The sequence below is a fragment of the Brienomyrus brachyistius genome, chromosome 12 (genome assembly GCF_023856365.1).
Source record: "Brienomyrus brachyistius isolate T26 chromosome 12, BBRACH_0.4, whole genome shotgun sequence".
In the NCBI taxonomy this organism is placed as follows: Eukaryota; Metazoa; Chordata; class Actinopteri; order Osteoglossiformes; family Mormyridae; genus Brienomyrus; species Brienomyrus brachyistius.
The window spans coordinates 2,096,606-2,119,104 of NC_064544.1; the positions used below are offsets into that span (position 1 = coordinate 2,096,606).

A 22,499-nucleotide genomic window follows, 5' to 3' on the forward strand; every position below is an offset into this window, starting at 1 on the left:
ATCTCGCTAGAAGAGTCACCTTTGCGGCAGAATTCCTGAGAGATTCTGGCCGGCTAGCGGACACGCAGGCGGGACGTCACGGTTACCTTTGGCTGGAGTGCTTCTCTTTGGAATGTCAATTAAGTCCGCAGCAGAGTCATCTGCATCTTTCTTTCCTGGTTCAAGACACAAAATGGTGGAGAGAGCGTGACCAGGAGAACACAGCATACTAAGAAACGCTATTGGAAGTAGGCTATCAGCAACTAGCACAGAAAAAGGCTACAATCATCTCTCTTGACCCGTTTCATTTTTTTTTCTATCTGGCTTTCAATTAAACTACCCACAGAAGCACGCCAGGCGAAGGCCTCTTTCCAAATGAGAGTTTTATCGGCAGGAATTCCATTCTTAGTGGCGTCCGATTGGATAACTGCTATCAAACAGGATTTCCGCTGCTGTTTAAGCCTGTTACATAACGCTAGTCAGGCCTCAACTGCTTAACTGGTCAGTGTTAATTAAGCCTGCCGAGGCAGCAGCCGCAGAACGGGTTAAGGAGAAGCATCTTACCTTTGGAAAACCACTCATCTATTCAGAGGGAAGAGGAGAGAGGGGGAGAAGGCGCAGCATTTGGGGGGGGAGAGAAACAATGGCAGCATGAGAAACAGAGATAGCGTCCCGCCCACCAAAAAGCAAACACCAGACAAAGGCGAAAGCTGACAAACACCCCCAGAAAGGCAGCAGTGACGTGGACCCATGGAAGGGAAGCAGACGAGGCTAGACAGCAATCACCGCACATTCCAGGACATCCTTATCTATACATCAGCTCATACCTATATGTGCTCTTAAAAAGCGACAATTAATTATAAAGCACCGGTAACTTCAGTCGGGATCAGTTCATGCTTCCTTTATAATTGAACAGATGATCACATGTCAAATCGACACAGAGGGCCTTCCTTCCGTGCGTATTTGAACGCTCTAGCAAGGAAAAGCCACACTGACCTTTGCCCTTGCGTGATCCAAAACAGCTGGCCTTATGTGCAGAGCCGGGGGCGTTAGCCTGGTTCTGGGGCGTGGAATCCAGGTAGCGCTCGCACCCAGGCACCTCACGGTGGACCTGATAGGAGAGGTTCCTCAGCAGACAGACGCTGTTCTCTATAAGCTGCAGAGACAGATGGATAGGAGGAGGCCGTCAGGGGGAGGGGGGTAACTGCTGTCCGGCGGCAAGCATGTTAGCTTAGCCACGAGCATGGCGACCCGGTTCAGACAGATGGGGCGAGCGCTGGGTCCAAACAAAGCGAGGAGCGACACCTGGACTAAGTGGCCACGGTCAGCTCCATTTACCTTGTTGTCGACGTCCTTGCGGTCGATCTGCGACTGGACGATGTACATGATGGAGTCGACCAATCCGCTGCATTCCCGGAGCTTTCGTCGCGCCTCACTGCGCTCCGAGCTCACGTTTCTGGGGACGAAATCGGGTCGTCACGGAAAGTGTTGCCATTATAGCATTAATGGGATAATTAATGGCACCACTAATGGCCCTTGTACAGCCACTTTCTCAAATCACATTTTTATACGAACTGCTTACTTTTAACATCAGAGGCTAACAGATCTCAGCCCCCTACCACTGTATCGGGGGCACAGCCTCTGCCCTGCGCCTCACAGGCCGCGCCCTCATACCTGAGGCAGCCTGCTGTGTTGGTCAGAGCGGTCTCCCACTCCAGGTGCCGGGGCTTACAGCTGTCGTCGACCGTCTTCCCCCCCGTGCCACTCTCCCAGCCGGAGTGGGGCACCATCACCTCGTCCGACAGGGCGTGCAGAGCGTGATCTACGATCTCCATCTTGACAGAGTCATGAGACGACAGGTTCCACAGGGTTCCTGCAGAAACCGAGTGCAGACGGCACGTTGGAGACTCGCGCTGCTTACAAAGCCATAGTACCAGTGACGGCCTCCAACACCCTGATCCAACACAGCGTCAGATGGTACCAGTGATAGTGTCTGTGAGGTCCTGGTCCCTGGTTTTCCTCAGCAGCCTGACCAGGGCCGGTACCCCGTCGCAGTTTTTGATGGCGATCTTGTTGTCGGGGTCCCGGCCATAGGAGATGTTCTTCAGAGCTCCGCAGGCAGCGTGATGCACCTCCTTCTTTGGGTTGTCCAGCAGGGAGACGAGGGCAGGGATACCCTTCAGGCGACGCACGTCCGACTTTACCTGGGGAGCGAGGCAGCGGGTTAGGTCACCTTCCAGGTAGAAGAGAACGGGGCGTGTGGGATGTGTGTCAAATAGGCACTGGCTTATTTAGCCGGCTTTTGGTGCTTCTGGAATGTGCCGTGCCCAGTTCTGAAGGCAGAGGTGTTGTCGCGGCGTGTCCATGCACATGGCATGCTGGAAGGTGAGGTGCGCGATGACTAAATCTGCTTTATTTCGTCATGCGCTACGGGGCAGTGCTGTGTGTGTGTGTGTGTGTGCGCTATTCCCCCATGCGGGAAGGTGCGGCTCTGCACTACCTTGTCGTTCTTGAAGGTGAGGTGCTGCAGGAACGCGGCAGCATTGCTCTTGACCGGGTCCAGGCGGTAGTTGAGCATAGCGATGACCTCGGGGAGCTCGGGCTGCCTCCAGGCCGTGGACACGTCGCCCTTGCGCAGGGTGCTGTCCAGGGAGGCCATGCTGCCCCTGTCCATCTGCGCCATCTGCGGGGGCCAGCAGTAGGGGTCCACCCCTGGTCCCCCCATGTCACCATCCAGGGTGCCCTCACAACTCCTACAAAAACACATCAGTTCATTAGCGCTCAGAGATTCTAGGGGCAAAAAAAAAAAAAGTGCTCCCAGAACTCCCACACTCACCTGAGCCTACGGCGATCCACGCCACCTCCACCTGGGCCTAGCCTGGGCACGGTCCCATAGGCGGGGTAAACAGGTGGGGGGCCCATACTGTACTCCATGTCATCGTAGCCCAGGCTCCTCTGATCGTCCTCCGGGCCATAGGGTTCAGGCATGTATCGGGGCATGGATGACAGCTCCATGGCGCTCCCTATCCTCACCTGGGGCTGCGCTCCGTAAGGGTCCATCTGTTGTCGGCTGGGTGCACGGTATCCCGAGTCCAGGGTCCTGTATCCATCCACCGGCCTACCAGCAGACACGCACCATTATCGTGGCATATAACAACACGCTTCATACTGGCGCGGGGAAAAAAAACACGCAAGGATGCTCACCTGTAGCGCTCGTCCAGGCGCGCCCCTCTGCTCAGACTCACGTAGCTCTCCGGGTGAGGAGCAGGCATGTAACTGTCGTAGCCCCCTGTGGGTCCATAGTGGTAATTCCTGGGGACGGTGGCCGTCGGGTAGTCCCCGCCCGGACCCTGCCTGTAGACGCGGTCCAGGGTGCCCACATAACCGCCGCCGCCGGACAAAGATCCGCCTCCGTCGAGCGACATGGTGTCAGACATAGACGGGAGGACAGTGCGTGTGGTGACCGTCTTCACAACTTTCTTCATCTGAGAGAATTCAGCAGGGACAGACAGAAGGGGTAGGTTAGCACAGAACGGACAGTACGCTACATACTTAAATATCCGCATCAGCAAAGAGGTATTTCCAGCCCATGAATTATCCCTATACCGTTGTCTCTGTGCGGCGGGTGGTTCCATCGTCACTGGTCTCCACTGAGACGACCGACGGGGACTGTTGTGGGTCCTCTTCCACAGTGTAAGTCTCAAGGACGTGGCCAGGGTCCAGCATCCTGTACTGAAACAGAGATCCGCAGAATGTAATTATGGAAACGGGTACAGCGCGAGCGTCGAACAACGCACCCAGCACCAACTGCCTTGCGCTGCAGAAAATGCTAACTGGTCATCCTTAATATCGTTAATCCGAAAGCGACTCTCCACAGGTGCGTTTCAAAACTCAGAAGGGAGGATTGGCCACGTGACTTTAAAAATCTCCAATGAATAGCAAAGTTACCTGTGTCCCGTTAATGTATCCTTCACTCAGTTTGAGTCTGTCTATGTCCACATCACCAGCTACACGACCGTTCTGTGTGAGAGCAAGTGAGCGAGAGGGGAGGGAGGGAAAGGGAGAGAGGGAGAGAGAGAGAGAGGTCAGTCGTGAAGGCAGGGACACAGCATGTTCCCCGATGCTAATTCCAGCTGAAACCGACATCACACTCAGCAAGTTGATTGTTCGTGAAAATGCTCACACAAGGGGCTGCCACAGACGTAAGAGACGTCACTGGCCTGCCAGTCCCTTTCACACGTTCATGCATTTCAGCACCCAAAGACTTCACCTGCAGTCTGCATTAGGACAGCGTAAATCTGGAGGATGGGATTTAAATGTAGTGTGATCACATAGCTTCACCGAAAATGTTTAGCTTGCACACGCTCTTGCCGTTCAAAACTTTCAATGAGGAGAAAGTTTCCCTGTATATTTGCACCATGAGGCTAATAAGTAACAAAAAAATATGCGGCAGATTGTCCCATCAAAGATGGGGCAATTTGTCACCATTAAAATAACATACTACCAACCCTGACCACTAAGGGATGTAGGGAATATTGACCAAATATTTAATAGATCATCTTTCTCTGATACAACCCCCTCCTTCCATAAGTTAACGCCACTTTGAGGGGAGGGTGCAGCCTAGTGGTGAACAGAGTCAAATTACTATTGGTCTTTCAATATATACAAGTGCTTCACCTTAACCGACTAGTATTCGATAGATAATTATAATGCAGCGTAATAGCATGTGCACTTTGAAATGGACCTGAATGTGTTGCTAAAGCAAGGCATTTGGTTGTTAATATATATTTTAACACCATACAGGGGATTACAGCTGGCAGCTGAAAGGAAAACATTTTACCATCAGATTTTATATGAAAAAAGACTTTTGCTAGAATGATTTCTCGGAGATGGGGGATGGAACGGTGCCTTTCGGAAATGACAGCATTATGGAGTTACGGTTGTTTTTGTGTTTGTTTGCATGCATTCGGAACCTTACACTTTAGAAGTTCTACATAGAGAAACATGCATAAAGGTGGGCGTTTATTAAAGATTCGACACTATCCACTTCCATAACTATCCACAGAATTGTCATTCAAAAGGGAGTCGCGCATGCGGGAAAAAACATGTGACCTGTGTAATTACAAATACATGGGTGGGAAGGAAGAAAGAAGGTCTGAAAGACTGAGGGACCAGGAAGGTGAAAACAAGGCTTCGGCATAGAGCTATGCATTAGTGGTCCTGCATTGTGGCTCCCTGAGCCCGGATACCAGCTCTGGAAAGATCAGTGTCAGAGAATCCACCTTAACTCATTCCTGCCTGACACAGAAAGCAGCCGGAGGTTTCTGGCCGCATCACAACAAAGCCACAAAGGGACTGAGAAACTAGTTAATCCTAAACCAGGCTTCTAAAGTGTCTGGGCCAGTTAGGATGTCCAAGTGTAAAGAGCAGTGCCTCATAGGAACGGCGGAATCCGGATGACCAGCTGATGCATAGTTCAAAACTGATGCAGATTTCAACCAACCCGACAGCAGCAAAAACGAAGTGCTTCAAATGGAGGGATGAGGAGGAATGCATGGAGGATGGAGTCACACGGAAAATCAAGGAAGCCACTGCTGCACAATGGGGCGGATGTCATGGAAAGGGTTTGGCGGGGGTTGGATGAGATTGGGGGGCCAGGACTCAGGCGATGGGATGGAAAGATGGGAATCCATGAATAAGCTGGGGGGGGGGGGGGGGGGGATGGACCAAAAAAGGAAGCATTACCTGCGGAGTAGGGAGGGGGCGGGGGAGAGGGCTGGAGTGTCCGACTCGTCTCCTCTCCTCCTCCAGAGCCCGAGTCAGGCGCTCAAACTGTACCTCCTGCTCCCGCACTGAGGCCAGGAGGGAGGCGGCACTCTCACACTGCTCCATACACACACTGAGAGAGAGAGGGAGGCTGGATTAAACCACTACACCAAGAAGGGGGAGGGGATTGGATTAAACCACTACACCAGGAAGGAGAGGGGCTAGATTAATCCACTTGAGGCTGAGGTGGCAAGAGAGAAACCATTAAACCACTCAAGTGTAAGTGGGGGGGGAAAGTGGACAAAATAGGGTTAAATCGTGACAAGAGATTGAAAAGAGGCTTAAAACATGCAGCTGGCCTTAACAGAATAGGGTTACATAAAGTAAATCTTTTTTTTTATAAAATGAAGAATAGGTTGAAACACAAGAAGGAACAAGTATGAAAAACACTAAAACACAGTCACTAGCCAGTACAGGAAACATGGGAGCAAGACAGCACATAGCAAACAGGAGCCCACCACCTCATTAACTGTGGAGAAAAGACATACGTGGTGAAACAAACCCCAACAGCCACCCACATGAAGTTCAGGTGTGTTACGTACACCACAGCCACTTAAGACTGCTTTAAACCCTGATCCCTGAAGAGTCTAGAGCCTCCCACTGGCATCTCCGCAGTCCTCCAAACTGCCTCTCAGTGCCTTGCAGTGTGAACTGGATTAGTGTCCTTCGATCTCATCTGGTCTCATTTATTTGCACGTTCAACCAGAGAGCTCACTCTTCGGGACCAACAATGCCGAAAATGCATATCTAAGGTATTCCGATACTTTCCGTGTTCTGCTCTTAAGTGGCACTAATCTTGTTGTGCAAATGGCATCATGAGCCAAATAAAGAATCTAAAAATAAGTGACCCGCAAAGGGTATGTGACAGAGGACAGACCCCCAGGTGAGGGACAAGGACCAAAGTTGAATTAGCTGCCTGAAAATACAAAAGATGCAGGAAGAGCACAATGCAGATATTTACCTTGGTTTTAACTGAAACAAGGTGTTCAGGTTCGGAAAGGCGGGAGGAAGTCAAAGGTTGAGATGCAGTCGCAAAGGCTTAAGTAGATCATAGAATCATACTGAGGAAATAGAAGAGAAAGATCGACTGAAGAGAAGTTTAAAATATATATGCATAAACACAATTCCAAGATAAACAAGAACCCACAGCCCCCTTGGCAACAAATTGCTGGAAGATGTCTCCTTTTCACCCCTCCCCCAGCCTTCTCTTAAAGGGACGGCTCCTTCATTGACACAGGTGACCACAGTACTGTCATGTGCAGATAAGACCCAGGCACATTCCTCCCAGAATAAAACAGTCTGCTACAAGGTTCACAGCTGCCAAAGAAAAATGGTATGTAGCTGTTGCTGTGAGTTATGACCTTAGCCAGTCTTCACATCATACAGGTTAATTTGGACTTAACTGGTAGCTTCGACAATAAGCTATATCAAAAATACTAACTACAACAAGAGACCAACATTGAAAGACAGACTGGTTGGGTTACACCAGATTATCTCACCTGACTGAAAATAAGCAGCAGCTAAAACAAACAGTTTTTGCTTTTCACCTACTATATCCTCATTACTCACCAGAAAAACGAAAGCACAGAATAGTAAAAATCCAAGGACAGTCTAAATCTTACCATACCACAAGAAAGAAGCTATTTAAACAAGCTGAAAGCAAATCTGAGCGCAAACTAATTTCAATTATACGTTTTTAAACACCACACACTGAGACGTACATGCCGATATACGACGGCTTTCCTTCGTTTAAATGAGCTGGAGATGAACGTCCTCCTTGTCAGGGCCTCCAGCAGAGCTGTGGTACAGCTGCTCCATCTTTACTGCAGCAGCGAAGTCATGCATTTCAGATGCAAAGAATGACTGGAATGTGAACCCCTGAAGTAGGGGCGCAAACCAAATGAATGGGAAGAAATGCAGTGACCCAGTTCCAACTACCTTCACACAACAGAAACAAATTCTCTCTAAGCGTTTAAAGGGGTGGGATTCCACTACCGTTCTCATGAATTCTCATTTGCTTCCAATCATTTCCCTGCCTGCTTCAGTCAGTCAGTAAAGATAATAGGATAAACCCCACAGAAACTCACAAAAAATCGGGGGAAAATGCACATAAGACCCACACTGCACCCCTAGCCTGCGTGCTTCGGAAAGTACCATATTTCTGTGGATCCACACAGGGCAGCTGTTGGCCTTGCCGCGTGCCGCTGTGCACAGGTACCGAACTGCCATGACACCGCTTCTATTTCAGGATTCTGAAAAATGCTTCTCTCATCAGTGCGAGAAGAACTCCACCTCCATGCAGGTGTTAATGACTAATTTCTCATCACTCCTCTCCATCTGCTCCATCAATACTTTGCACTTTTAAAGGAAATCCCACCCTTACAGACACAGTACAGCAAAGAGGAAGAATGCCTCTTTTGAGAAGCCACTTAAAAACACCTGTTGTTCCCCCCACAGACGCTCATTTCCCTCTAATCAAGATGGTGCCACACGCAGGACAGCGAGCCAGCAGTCTGTACCATTTACATTCTGCTGCTCCCTTCACATCAGTCTTCCATGACCACCATGGAGGCAAAAGGTGAAAACCGTGCAGACAGCAGGGGGGGGGGGGGGTGAACTCCTCTTGGCGCACGCACATCTTTCCCACCCTGTAGAAGGCAGCAGGGGGGAGGGGGGAGACACCGAACACCCTTGGTGTCACGCTGTTCTCTCGACATGGGAAATGGAACGGTGAGCCCGATCGCGTCAGCTACCGCCTGGTTCGTCTGCCAGGCCGCTGAGTCAGAGGCCCTGGGGGAGGGAGGGAGGGCGGCACTGTGACGTGGCCATTTCTGTGGCGGGCACAGCAGCAGCGACATGCCGAGCAGTTTCGTTAGGACTACCCCCCCAGGCTCAATGAGAGCACATCCCAGCGATCCCAGGTAAAAGCGGTTTCAGCACAGATACCACCACCCACTTTTTAAAAGAGCAGATTGTCACATCAACGGGATGATAAAAATGGAAGACCGCAACCCGAGGAAAACCACAATAAAACTCTTTCAACAACACAGAAACACACTGACCAAACCAGTCAAACCAGTTGGCTTTGGGAGTGGCAGAAAGAGCTGGGTGATAACATATTAAACCACTTTTACAACCAACATCCAGTATCCCAGAGTAGTAGCATTTCAAAACATAGGATGTTACATTTGCGGATCTTAAATGGTTTTACACAGATATGATCTTAATGTAGGAGCTTGTCTATTAATGCAGGAAGGCACAAAAGAGTATACAAGTCATCGTTCCAACAAAGAAACAAAACTTTGCAAAAGCAGATTTAACTATGAATAATAAATAAATAACAATAATAATACTTCTACAAGAAACAGCAAAAACGATGGCAGGCAGCAAATGCAGTGTAGTACAATCTTGAAGGACAACATGGATTCAGCATCAGTCCACAGACCAGCAGCACATCAGGTTCTAATTGCCAGCAAAGAATGTGAGCCTTTTACGGGGATGGCCAGGGGTCAAAGATGCAAGCAGACAGCTTTCGGTGACACAGATCAGGAAGGAAGTCAAAATGCCATATCATCACGTGGTGGAGTGCATGGGCACGCCCAGTGCTGAGTCCCACCCCATGAGACCTGCATGCCTTTGACCTGTGCCCAGCAAAACTGGCACAGTGTGGCAGACGGGGCCGCTGCCAAGGAGAGAGAGCTACGGTAGTGCTGCATTGCAGGGCTACCCACTGGAGCCAGCCATGGAGGACAAAGTACTGGAAGTTGAGCCCTCTGTGCCCCAGGCAGAGAGAGAATGAGAGCGACCGATGTGTGGGTGGGGGCGCGAGAAGAATGATTCACAGTTTCACCTGTGGACCGTGGCCGACCGTCGACGATAAAGCGGCCACTGGAATGTGGTGACTTCATTCACAAAACTTTGTTCCAAAAAAGGAAAGATGATGTCTCTGTTTACGGAGGCCTGAGCAATTCCTGAAGACAGGAAGCCAGGGAGAGGATTCCAACAGGAAACAAAGTCAAAGACATCAAGCTGACGGAAGGACAACAATGCAGTCAGAATTTACAAAAGCTGAGCAACTCAATAGGATGGAAAAAAAATCACTCTGAATAAGTCTCTAGAGGACCGAAGATGGGCCAGGAAAGGTTGTATATGAACAGGATCACAGGAGAAGCAGCGGGGTCAACATTGGGGGGAATATTACCATCGAAAAACATCCAGAACTCACAATGAAAAGTTTGCACTCTAAAGCCATATAGCAGAAGTTGGAAGTGACCTTTCAGTCAGATATAAATGTCATGCAGAAGCAAGCTGACAACCAGCTAAAGTAATTTAATACTGAAGTTCTACAGGTTAGGAACAAAAGTAGGATTTTATGGATGGGTGAAGTAGTTCTTGGAGTGAAACAACAAGAATCGCAAGTAGCAAAAAACTGTAAAAATAAGGTTTGCAAACAATGAAAAATCACAGCAGAATACATTTGATGAAAGAGACTTAGCTGGAACGCACCCAATGTATTGCCTGCTGATGAATTTCACACAAAAGAATTAGGTCATAGTTAGATGAGGGGATTAAATAAATACTAAAAATTAATTTAAAAAACACTTGACGCATTTCAGAAGTTACCATGACATACTGGCAGAAAGAAGCGCCTCATATTATCAATGCATACTTTACAACACTGAATAACCTTTCAGCCATCTATACTAGGGGAAAAAAACCTTGGCATATACATACAGCCTATTTTGGGCCTCACGACAAACCAGAATTAACTGTGTTAAATTTAAGGTCATATAGCCATTTTGGATAGTGAAGTGATTTCGTTTCCGTGCGAAGAGAGTTAATTTTGACCTAGTATCACAGTTGCTATAAAACAAACTTTAGTTTGTGCTGCCCATTCCATGAAATCAGGACATGAAATCACCTTTCAGAAAGGTGCAGAAAGGAGGCCACAGCCGGCAAAGGTTCCTTCATGAGTTAGCGGTCGAGTCACCAACATTCATCAGCAAATTCCCCAGTCAGAGTGTCTATAGGTCGGTAAGGCTATCTTCGCAATGACTCGATAGCAAAGACAAAACCTGATTGATGGTCCTTACTCGAGACCCAATGCTCTCATGCTTCATACCATGCCTCCCAGCACTGGGCCACAACACTCCTTACTCGTATAAACACTTACAGCCCAACAACTGACAGTTAACCGCCTATGTTCATACACCTACACTGACAGTGCCTTGGCTGACTACAAAGCCACGCGCACACACAAAAGCTTTCCTATTGGCTCTTTTGAAAGCCTACACCCCTCCACCTGTTTACATACCTGGACACAAAGGAATCCAATAACTGCACCCTCCCATTCCTCTTTTATAGTAAAGTGAAACTGCAGAATAAAGTGCTATATGTGTAACAGTCCAGTTAAATACCTCAGAGAGGACCCAAGACAGTCACTGTGTACTGCAGTATCCAAACTGTTCGGTGTAAACCTCTAATGGATGACCTAGTCAGTCAGGTACACTGTTCCTACTTGAATGCTGAGACATGCCAATTCTTGTACTTGTGTTTTCCCACTAAGAGGGTGAGAAAGAGGGTGGAATCTGAGGGGAAAGTACAAGGCTGACACAAATGTCTCACAAGAGCAGGTCTCATTTGTGACAGAAGCATTCGTCATTGATTTGCAGATATCATACTGAGGAGGGTGACATCACCAATATACCACAGTGACCGACTAAGCACTAGGGGGAGCTGCAGCATACATCACAGGTATGCACATAAACCAGTGTACTACATCAACTTTATGATGGTTTGCTTGCATAAATGCTATCTTTATTAAGCGAAAACAAAAAAAAAAAGTCCACTTACGACAGGGTTCACCAACTTCAGTCCTGGAGGGCCAGGTCACAACACAGTTTTCAGATTGCCCTGCTCAGACACACCTACTAAAACCTGATAATTAGCTGGTTAAGATGTCTATGAGTGAGGAAATTCGCAATCTGTGCTGGGTTCTGGCACTCCAGGACTGGTGCTGGGAAACCCTGTCCTCTGACAATGTAATGCAGATCATGTTAAACTGACAGGTAGATCGAATACACACTGCCAGAAACAAAAAACCTCTAATATTCTCAATTTACACGCTATACTACTGCATCGACAGTAAACAGTAATGCAGTAAACCACCACCAACCTCTAACACTCATAGCGTAACCTGTCTAACTCTCCCATGTAAATTCCGTGTTCATTGCTGAGCAACAGTCAGTGTGACATCAGAGAGGAGTCCCATCCCTGTGCTCAAGCATGCCATTGTGTCATACACCCCAAGCTCCACCCTCCCCTCGTTCAGCCTTCACCATAAGCCCTTATAAGGACAGGTCAAGGAATTATCTCCCCTGATAGCCAAGGGCCGGCAAAAACAGAGGAAGAGGCACAGAGACTAGGGAGTGGGGGGTGGAAGATAAAGACACTGTTTGTAGTGGTAAAGAAAGCAGATTACATTCCATGCATTGTACCCCTGAGTAGCAAAGCACATGCTGCACCATTTAACACAGAATCACACCACAACTGCACATTAACAGATACACACAAAGCCGCAACGGCAAAGTTTGTTCCAAAAGCCACCCGGCTACCCAGTTATCCCAAATGGCGGCCTGCAGCACAAACAATCCAACAGGCATCCCAGAGACTCAACAACAGCTAACATTCAAGATGGCCCAGCAAACTCAGTATCTTCAAGGTGAGGGGCACTCGACAGCTTGTTCACAATCTGCACACTTCGTACACTCCGAGGCCCATTCAGATACTACAGAGCTCGGCCTTGAGCGACGCCCGTTACAGTAGTCTCTCGTCTGTACCAGCTTCCTGATTTATGAGACCAGCGATATCTAGGCAGGCCAACACAAGGCTTCCTACCGTGTTAATAAGCACCTTTTAACCAGCAAGTTAATTTCAGAGTTCAAGTACCATATTGCCAAAGTTCGAAACTGGTATTAATTCTCACAGTAGTACTGGAATCAGCTTTCCAAGAAATGCAAACGTCCAAACTAAGTCAAATATATTTTTCTTTCTGATTCTCCACCATTTATTGTCTTGAACGTTCTGGATTCAACCAAATAGTTAAACAGTACTGAAGCCCATGCTGAAATAGACTTTAAAAAAGGGCCTCTTTCTGGATTTTAAACCACAAACCAGTTCCTTAACCGCTACCCCAGCAGCTGCCCCACCCCAGCAGAGGGAATGTTACTACAACAGCACTACAGTAGCAAGACGCTACACCCCATTAAGACTGAAATCCTGTCTGTGCGCCAACCACTTACGCAAAGGGGGGAGGTGGGCAGGATTCGCAGCTGTTAGTTCAGAGGTGGGGGCAGGACAAAGATAAGTTTGTGTGAACAAGAGCAAGTATGAATGATTGAGAGAGAAGGTGTGGACGTCAATCCTTTTGGAAATGAACACTGTCTGGGAAATCTTTTAGAGCAGGAAATAGCTTTGCAACCACAAGTAGAATTGCCTGCTGCCAGAATTAGTTTATTTTTTTTTATTGTGCGGGATCGAAATTAGAATTCCTATCATTAACACATTCTAGGCAAAGTATCAAACTTAACTTCAGATCCTAAGCTAAATCCCAAAGCATAAAAACAATATGACACCCCCCCCCCCCCCCATGTCCGCCAAAGCCAAAAATAGAAATAACAGTTGTAATATAAAGGATCAATGTGCAGCACCATTTGCTGCTGCGGCTGTAACTTAAGTGCATAGGTGATGTATAATTAACCAGCAGATGGTCTGAGGTGCCCATCACTTTAATCTGCCGTGCGGGTTAAGCGTCACACAACATTCACAGTTGTATTTTTTTAAATCCATGAGACAAAAAAGGGGCGTGCCCACGCAGAGTGAAAGATAGGCCACTGCGGCAGCTGCGACACACACAAATCAAGCAAAGAATGTCTAACACTGACTTGCGCTTCTACGGACACACATGCAACTGTGGTTTAGTATTTAATGTTTATTTTAGTTTCTCAGTTATTGCTACATACTTCTGCCTATTTCAGGCATACAAGTTCGGTCATCATCGCAGGAATTTGCACCGCAGAATTATCTTGCAAACACTTCTTGGACGTTAAACTGATACATATGCGTCATCCTTGTGATTAAAAACATACATTTTCAGTACGTGTTTGCGAGTCTCTTTCTGAACAAAGATTACCAGATTTCCTATCCTGTCCAATGATGCTGGAAACAAACACTGCTGATTAAGAGCAGCAGCGAGGGATTGCAGGGTCCTGTCTGAGCCTATCAGACATAACATCTCGGGTGATCTCTGCAGGACTCCCAAACAAACATGCAACTAAACATTAAACTAATATGAATTTTGTCAAACAATGAAAACACTCCATCCCCCACCGACCATGACCCCCTGCCTCCTTTTCCGAATATCGCAGCTTCCTGAGTAACAGGATGTTATGAGTCTGTGTTGGAGTTTCAGAGGGATAGGACCTCCCGTACGAAACCTCAACTCTCGACATAGGCAACAGGGACCATATCTGTCGCTCTGTTCTCATCCTGCCCATTACTCTTACCCTCTTCAGATCTAATGCCACCCTCCATTTCGACTGCCTTCTATCCATGACGTCCAAAAACAACTTCGAGTCAAGGAAATCACCCTGCTGTTAAGCCTAGAAACAGAACCGCAAGCGCCCGGTTTGTTCAGGAACTACCATGTTAATCAGGAATTCAACAGGCTGATTATCACATCTTCACATCAGTCAGGTGTGTCCGGTCTTCCTCTTCCTTGTCACCACCCAATCTTTCCCAGCCTCTTCCTCCTTAGCTCTCAGCAAATTTTCCTCTCCCACCCCTCTTGTGCTACCTCCTTGCTTCACATTCCTCACCACCAAGGCCACACAGGGGGTACACCCCCAACGCTCAACAACTCTTACATTTCTTCGGCAGCTTTTCCATATTGTACATCGTTTAAAAATTTTTTAGATTATGTAGAGACATCCATATGGAGCATCATTATGTCAGTGACTGTACACTGACACTTGCTGTGAGTAACAGGCATAAGACATACCCATACGCTGGCACTTGAGACATGTTCCTGGGATCTCGCATACAAAACACAGACGTTTCACAGTCAGATTATCAAAAGTAATCCTTAGTGTTTTTAGCCTGGACAGCAATGCATCAGATGCCCACGTAAATTGGAGTGATAGTAATTCCTGGCGGCAGGAAGCCACTCTTTGTCTTGCTGTATAACAAAGCTTTTTGTTTTCCTGGGCTTCAAGCAAATCGGCAGGTCCACACTCTTGTTATTACAGTTCTGGAGAATGGCTACGCATTCCAAACCCAATGCTAAAACAATGGGGACGACATGAGCACCACCTGACTGCTGAAAATACATGGGGACCTTCCTGTTTTCAGACCCCCCCCCCCCCCCCACACACACACACACACACACACTAACGCCCCAAATTACTGTGCATACCCCTCCTCTCCACCTACCCAGCAATCAGCACCTTTACCAGTGGGCAAAATAAAAGGAATCCTTTCTGATGCAATGAAGGGCACTGCTGACAACAGTCATCACACACAGCTGTATGGTTTCTCTACAGCCAGGGATGAGAGGTATCACTAAATAACTCCACACACTCATTAAAGGTCTGGATCTATGACAGACACTCACATTACTGCTGTCTCACATAGCTGATCCTTTTATTACCCTGCACAGAGGCTCTGCGGACACCTGCGATTCTTCTCTATGAACAGTTCTGTTAGTCAGAGACTTATTAAAAATCACAAGACAGCAGACAGCACTGGAAGACGGTAATACTTGCATGTCTAAAAATAACTTAGGGCCCTGATGGGAAAAAAAAAGCAAAAAAACTTGTGAAAAAAAGCTTGATAATCATATAAAAGTGTAAAACTAGCTATGTGACTGCAATTTAGCTCACTTCGACATGACAAGATATCCTAAGTATTGAAGGTAATGTGAAAGAGATTCAGAAACCACGCCAAAAAGTGAAAGGGGTGGGGATGAGATTAGCACAGAAGCAGGGCGGTGCAGCAAGCGCTTAAGAGGAAGCCTGCGAGAGGCTACTGACGAAGACTGAATGACCCTGAAACACCAGATCTCCACACAGTACTTTAAACCCACAGGAAGCACTTGGACCTACAGACTAAACCACTTTTTCTATATAAAAAAGCATGCCAGCACAGCATTGCAGTAACCCTCTCTCCTCCACCATGGCCAGGGATCAAGCTGCTACAATTCCCTGCAGCATTACTTTAAGTTACCGTTAAGCATTTGGCACTTTACTGTGGGGGTCACATTCTTTACCAGATTTGACCCTCCCTTGGTGTGGTGTCAATGAACCCAGCAGACCGCTTAGTCAGTGTCCTCTCTTTTCAATGTATTTCAGCCTGGCGCTGTCAACACAGGGTTCATGTGGTGCAGTGGCAAGCCAGTCACATGACCTGAGCAGAGCCGACTTAACCCTCTCAGACCAGCATCTCAGCAGATCTTTCGTTATGAAAATGAGGACATGGCTGCATTTGTCCAGCAAGTCGCCAGCATGTTAGCAGTGCGTGAAATAATCAGCATACAAGTCCCATAGCAAGCAATCAGCCTCATATAGCTTTACTCTAAACAGCCGTAAAATGAGCCACTTTGCCAAGGACAATAGGGACCCAGAGCATGGCCAAATTTTACTTCTAATTATTTTTATACAGAGGCATTACCCAAATAATTGCCACCAAGTACTTCACAAACAGCATCTTTGACATTCTGCTAGTGTGCCAGAAATTTTAAAGACATGATTTTCAAAGCTATTTACATGGTGCCAGACTTCTCAAAAGAGCTTCCTATGCCTACACAGCCACATTGAAGCCATGTGCAAATTAGTCATTAGGTGAAAAGCAACTGAATATCTTCAGCTCTGCCAGCATGTCTGACCACTCAAACACAGCATTGCTGCCAGCTCGGTCGCTAACCTCTTACACACAACAGCAGTAGTACCAGTGACTCTGGTAAAAGTTGTCTGTGTTAATCATCCAGTGATTTAAGTCCGCATGTCCTAATGGGATATGGTGTTTTACCCAGCTGATCCACTTTGAACTGCGGCACTAGACACAGTGCACCATAAGCACACTACAGCACTGAAAAAATGAGAAGTCTCAACCAGACACCTGTCCCGACACCGTGGAACTGAAACAAACACTAAGGTCATTGAGGCAAAATTCATTTAATAAAGTCTGACATTGACGGAATAGCACATGAACACCTGCACACATACAACACCAGCCTATAACACGGGGAAATATTCTTGGACAAAAAAAAGACAAAATACTATGAGACAGTGAACATATCAATATCAAAATATTCATATAGCACACGGAGTGTAAAATTACCCATAATTCCTAAAACAATAGCTCAGGTGGGAAATACCATCCTAACTCCCAACACCAACCATGCTACTGCCCTGCTAAGGAAACTTCTGGTTTGTTTACATGGGGGCAAGGTCACAATAGGCCATCTGCAAACCCAAGACAAGTACAGGCATTGTGCTTCGTAGCAGTATACGAATATGATACACTGCAACAATCAGCATCATGACACTCCAAAGAAAATGCAGCTTGTCATTTCTCCCAAGAGAAACTGGCTGTTACACACAGACCATTTTAAGCACAAACATATCTGGCATTCTTTCCGGCAAGATGGCTTAAGAACAGCTACCATACATGCATTTTAAAACCCACGAGTGTTGATTAGTAGATCTTTTATTTTTTTTTATTAAAACTGACAGTTAAAGCCTATATATTCCACACAAAATCCAGTAATAACAGTAAAAAAAAAAAAAAAAAAAAAACTGCACACTACACTTCAGAATTGAAACATTTTAGACAGCAATTTCCACAGAAATTAAAAACAAAAAAAAGTGTCTCGCGTTGCCACAATAATTGGCTTAACTGGAGAAGTTGACACTTCTCCTAGCGCAGGAGTATTTCACACAGATGGATTAACCACACCCAGCCCCTCCTAGACACAGTAGATCACAGACCCACCCAACAGGTTCTTAAAAAGCACCAAAGCTGAAATTTAACACATCGTGAAGTCATCAGCCTCTCTCTCAGACCTATTATACCAGTTTACCAAGATTTACCAAACGGTCAAAATTCAACACTTTTCATTGAGGACGCCTATAACTTTGGCAACAAATCTGGCTTTACAAACCGCGACATTAAAAATATTATAGGCGAAAGCATTTATCCCAAGACAAATAGCCAAAGACAAAAGCAAAAACAAATTTCAGTTCAGTCGGTTCAGCTATTTTGGTCCACTTTCTCAAGCCAATGTCAGGAAACAAACACGCAGATGTTACGTGAAATCGCACCCAGTTCTCGTTGAAATATTATTGTTTTTTTCGGGTACGAAATAAATGCCAAGAACAATTAAATCGGCGAGGCCATTATACAAAGACACGAATCCCTTCTCTTACCTTACCTGTTGTTGCAGCTGCCCCGTCTGCAGTATCAGGTGACAGCGTTACCTCCGATAATACCGCAAAGGTTTTAGTCAAACTAAAAAAAAGAAGGAAAAGTATGTCGGTATTTAAACTTTAAGAATTACCCTTTGTAGTGTTCAAAATACAGCGTTTAAGCATTTTAAACTGCGGTGAATATTGTGCGCGCACGAAAAAGCACACTATTCACGATCAGAGCACGATCACTACGCCTATTACTACTAAACTATTATGTGACTTGACTGTGGGCTGTCACAGTATCGCTGCCTCGAGTTATGCTCGCAACCAAAAGAAAAACGCAGCATATGACACATTCTGAAGGATGGTGACAGGCACATAATCCAGGTAGTGAAGGAGAGAGACCTGCATATAGCGAGGGATTGCGGGAATCACGCCTGCTTTAGGTGGCGACGAGCCGCATTGTCAACACCATCCACACCACCGCGGCTCTCCCAGGACCTTTAAACACGACTAAACTTAACCCTCAAAAGGCAGTCGCTCTGCTTTAAAATATAACTGCAAATACAATGAACATTAAAACGCTTTTTCGGAAGTAAAAAATGTTTCAGTGACGACGTCGTTTGCTAATTACCATAGGTGACAAAAATAGCTAAATCGCTGGTTACCCATTATCCCAATCGACATACGTGGCTAGTCGGCTAGCAATCCAACTTTTCCCTTTGTGTCTGCTTTTGAAATGAAATAAATAAATGGTGCCCTTACAGGGTTCGCCTCCGGCCGGAGATAGCTCGCCTTAGCTGGACTGAGGTTGTATCGCATCATGCGGGCAGCCGTCCAAACCCTTATCCGAAGGGAAAAAGTTCCCCGGCCCCGATAAAAACGCACAAAATCCGGCTATATCCGTGTCAAACACACACGTACTGCAGCATAACACCAAAGCAGCAGAATAAATCAGATACGAGTGCCACCGCTACCGAACAAACAAAAGAAAGAAAAATCGGAATTTAAAATTCCCAGTATTGCTGTACGTATCGTTAGCTGCCGCCAGCTAGAAATTAAACGTAACAAACAACAAACGGAGCTTAAGCCTACAGAGCCAGAACGGACAGCCAGCTCAGAGTAGCCAGGCGTCCACTGGCCGGACGCGGCGCTGCTAAGCTAAGGGCGCTAAGCTAACTAGGCTAAGCTATCGAAGCAGCGGGCAGCTGCAAACAAAACACGCCGTCAGATCGCCGCAGCTACGCCTTCCTGAGGAAAGCCAGCCGTACATTCTTTAATTCAAACATTACTCGCACCGATGCCGTCGCATAATCACCCAGCAGGCTCATTAACACGGACTCCCGAAGGCAAATTCACGACAAGGACCGCTGGGAAGCCCGAGCTGAGCGAGATTCGGGCGTTTTTAACCCCACTTGTCCGTTAGAGACTCTTGTCTTCCCCGGTCGTCGCCAGTCCCAGCGGCCGCTTCCTGACAACCCTCGAGCTCACGCGCTCGCAACAATTAAAAGTACCACTTCACGCATCTTCGATTCCTTTATCCCACCTCCTTTAACCCACCTTTCCCCCTTTTCCCTCGTCGGGTCTCCGCTCGGTTCCTTTCTTCCTGGCTCCTTTTCTTCCCTTTCTTTTCTTACCTCCTCCCTTTCGTGCTCTGTATACCCTCCGCTAAGTTTGGAGTAGGGAAGCACGCGCAGGACAGGCGGGGCTAATGGGAGGAAACCAGGAATGCACCGTTTACCGTAATTACACAGTTTTATTTCAATTCTCCGAATCGCGCTTCGCTGTCATTTCACTTACTGCAATGCATAGGTTGGTTTTAGTAATGACGAAATTGAACTGGTTAATGGTTGCTGCCATACAACAATAAAAATTTAAACATGTTATTGTTCGTAAACGTTGCAATTACTAGTAATAGCAACTGAATTAACAATAACAACGAATACCCCTATATTATTTCTGGAGTTTAGATTCTCTAATAATAGTCGTAGTTCCATATTACTTTATAACCAACTAATCATAGAATAATACCTGGGTTTGTAAACAAAATCATTTGGCGTGCTAAGGTTTTAAGGTAGATTTTTATCGAGCGTATATCTTTTTGATTAATTTTTACGAGAAAGAGGAGATGGAAATACATAGACCGTACTATTAGGAATTACGTGTGACGTATGAGATCACATGTTAGCAACAATTGCCCAACGGGAATTATATTACCTGTGATAAAAATTCTCACCGGAAATACAAAATGAGTCAAATTAGGCCATGGGTTAGCATTGTTCCTGACGTTCATAGTATGTGGAGTTTAATGTAAAACTGCGTCTTTACAAAAGCGTGATACTACACATATTCGTTCAGTTCTTAAAGGGATTCGTATAGAATGAGTGACTTTTGTTTCATGGATTGTTAACCTCTAGTTAAATACACAAATAAGGCTTATTAGGTATTGCACATTATGGAATTTAAAATATAGCCGACGCAGTTCATATTCGGCAAAATCAAGACTCATGAAGACATTTTTTATAAATGGTGTACACAAATTGCAAGACGACTGACTCAATAGTACAGCATCGTTCTGATTAGTAATAACTAAAAATCTGCTGCATTGCGTGTGGTTGTTATTGATCTGTTACTGATTGCATTTCAGAGGCTTGTCAGAGCATTCAGATTATACAGAAAGTTCATATTTACTCATATTAATATTTGCCCGTATATGTATGACAGTTGTAGGGGCCCTTTGGGAACCTGAGCCTGCATCCCATCCGTTCAACAATGTAATTGTCGTCACGATGAGGAAAAAAGTGAAATATGGCCTGAAAACCTTCATTCATCACTTACCACTGCGACTGTAAAAGAAAAAAGAAAGGTGTTGTGTATGACAACTTAATTTTCTCTTTCGAAAATTAACCTTTTTCTGAAAGAATACCCGACGTGAGGTGAATATTCTGTTGATGTATTTGAAATTTGTCTTTGGCTAAATTTATTAATTAGATATAATACAGTTATCTGGAGTGTTTATATAGTTCCGGAGGAAAATGATGTATGAATACCTGGAAGAAGATCGGGAATCATGCAATAGACTGGACACAACTAGCAGAAAGATTAGTTTTCCATCTAGTGGTAAAAATAAAAATAGCAAGCATATATTATCATCAAGGACTCACGTTTCTAATACTCAGGATAATGGCAATTAATTCGAAATAGCTGAATAATTAATTATTTTTTTTTGGGGGGGGAGACTTACAATTTTTATTAGGTAACAAATAACGTTAGGCAACATAATAACGACCGAATTTCTGATTGCCAGAATAAAGAGAAGCTTCTTTCCTCGAATCTTCAGTGAATCACGCATGGATCATACCGTCCTAAGAAAATTCCCGTCAGTCCACAATCCCATTTCCAGTTTAGTTCCACGTAGGCATCGCCAACGCCCCGTTGAACTGAAATTGTGGCATGTAAGAGCTTGAATTGAAGAAAAAAAAGTTTGGCAAAAATTCTCCACAACTTTAATAACTTGAGTATACGGGACTTAATCTAACATTTTAAAATACTGTAATCAAAACCAAAGGCAGGAGTTCATTCAACTACAGTATACAACAAAAATCACTCAACATAAAGTCGTCATAAAGCAGCTACTACTAATCCTAATAAATAATAATAATAATAGGAGACTCCGGACCCCCGTGACCCTAAAGAGAATAAGCGATTACAGAAGATGTAAATAATAATAATTATAATAGGAATCACTTCACTCTTGGGACCTGGGTTCCAGTCTCTGCCCAGGTTAAATGTTTGTGGAGTCTTCGCGGATCATGGTGGGGTTTCCTCCGGGTGATCCGATCCCATTCATCCATCCATCTATCTTCCAAACCGCTTATCGCGGGGGGTCCGGAGCCTATCCCGGAAGCAATGGGCACGAGGCAGGGAACAACCCTGGATGGGCAGCCGCAGTGCACACTCACACACCATTCACTCTCACATGCACACCTACGGGCAATTTAGCAACTCCAATTAACCTCAGCATGTTTTTGGACTGTGGGGGAAACCGGAGTACCCGGAGGAAACCCCACGACGACATGGGGAGAACATGCAAACTCCACACACATGTGACCCAGGCAGAGACTCGAACCCGGGTGCCAGAGGTGTGAGGCGACAGTGCTAACCACTGTACCACCATGCCGCCCCCTGATCCGATCCCCTCAGTCCAAAAACATGTTGAGGGTAACTGGA

The 22,499-nt window shown here is 46.1% G+C and overlaps 1 protein-coding gene across 18 annotated transcripts in view; it reads right to left on the minus strand.

Moving 5' to 3' along the window:
- Positions 1-22,499, minus strand: part of LOC125704663 (catenin delta-1-like) — a 35,109-nt gene that overhangs the window by 6,240 nt on the left and 6,370 nt on the right. For 2 of the 18 annotated variants that reach the window (XM_048970562.1, XM_048970560.1), the window contains exons 2-14: positions 19,830-19,977; positions 18,288-18,369; positions 3,928-3,999; positions 3,586-3,711; positions 3,184-3,464; positions 2,816-3,097; positions 2,480-2,732; positions 1,961-2,183; positions 1,654-1,852; positions 1,318-1,435; positions 976-1,135; positions 544-561; positions 87-155 (exon numbers count right to left, since the gene is read on the minus strand). In XM_048970562.1, the coding sequence (XP_048826519.1) occupies positions 87-155; positions 544-561; positions 976-1,135; positions 1,318-1,435; positions 1,654-1,852; positions 1,961-2,183; positions 2,480-2,732; positions 2,816-3,097; positions 3,184-3,464; positions 3,586-3,711; positions 3,928-3,999; positions 18,288-18,369; positions 19,830-19,977 (2,031 nt within the window). Of the gene's footprint in view, positions 1-86; positions 156-543; positions 562-975; positions 1,136-1,317; positions 1,436-1,653; positions 1,853-1,960; positions 2,184-2,479; positions 2,733-2,815; positions 3,098-3,183; positions 3,465-3,585; positions 3,712-3,927; positions 4,000-5,724; positions 5,879-6,766; positions 6,867-14,863; positions 15,195-18,287; positions 18,370-19,034; positions 19,790-19,829; positions 19,978-20,069; positions 20,095-22,499 lie in introns of those variants that run through there. The other 16 variants (XM_048970577.1, XM_048970564.1, XM_048970566.1 and 13 more) reach the window with 15 other exon arrangements.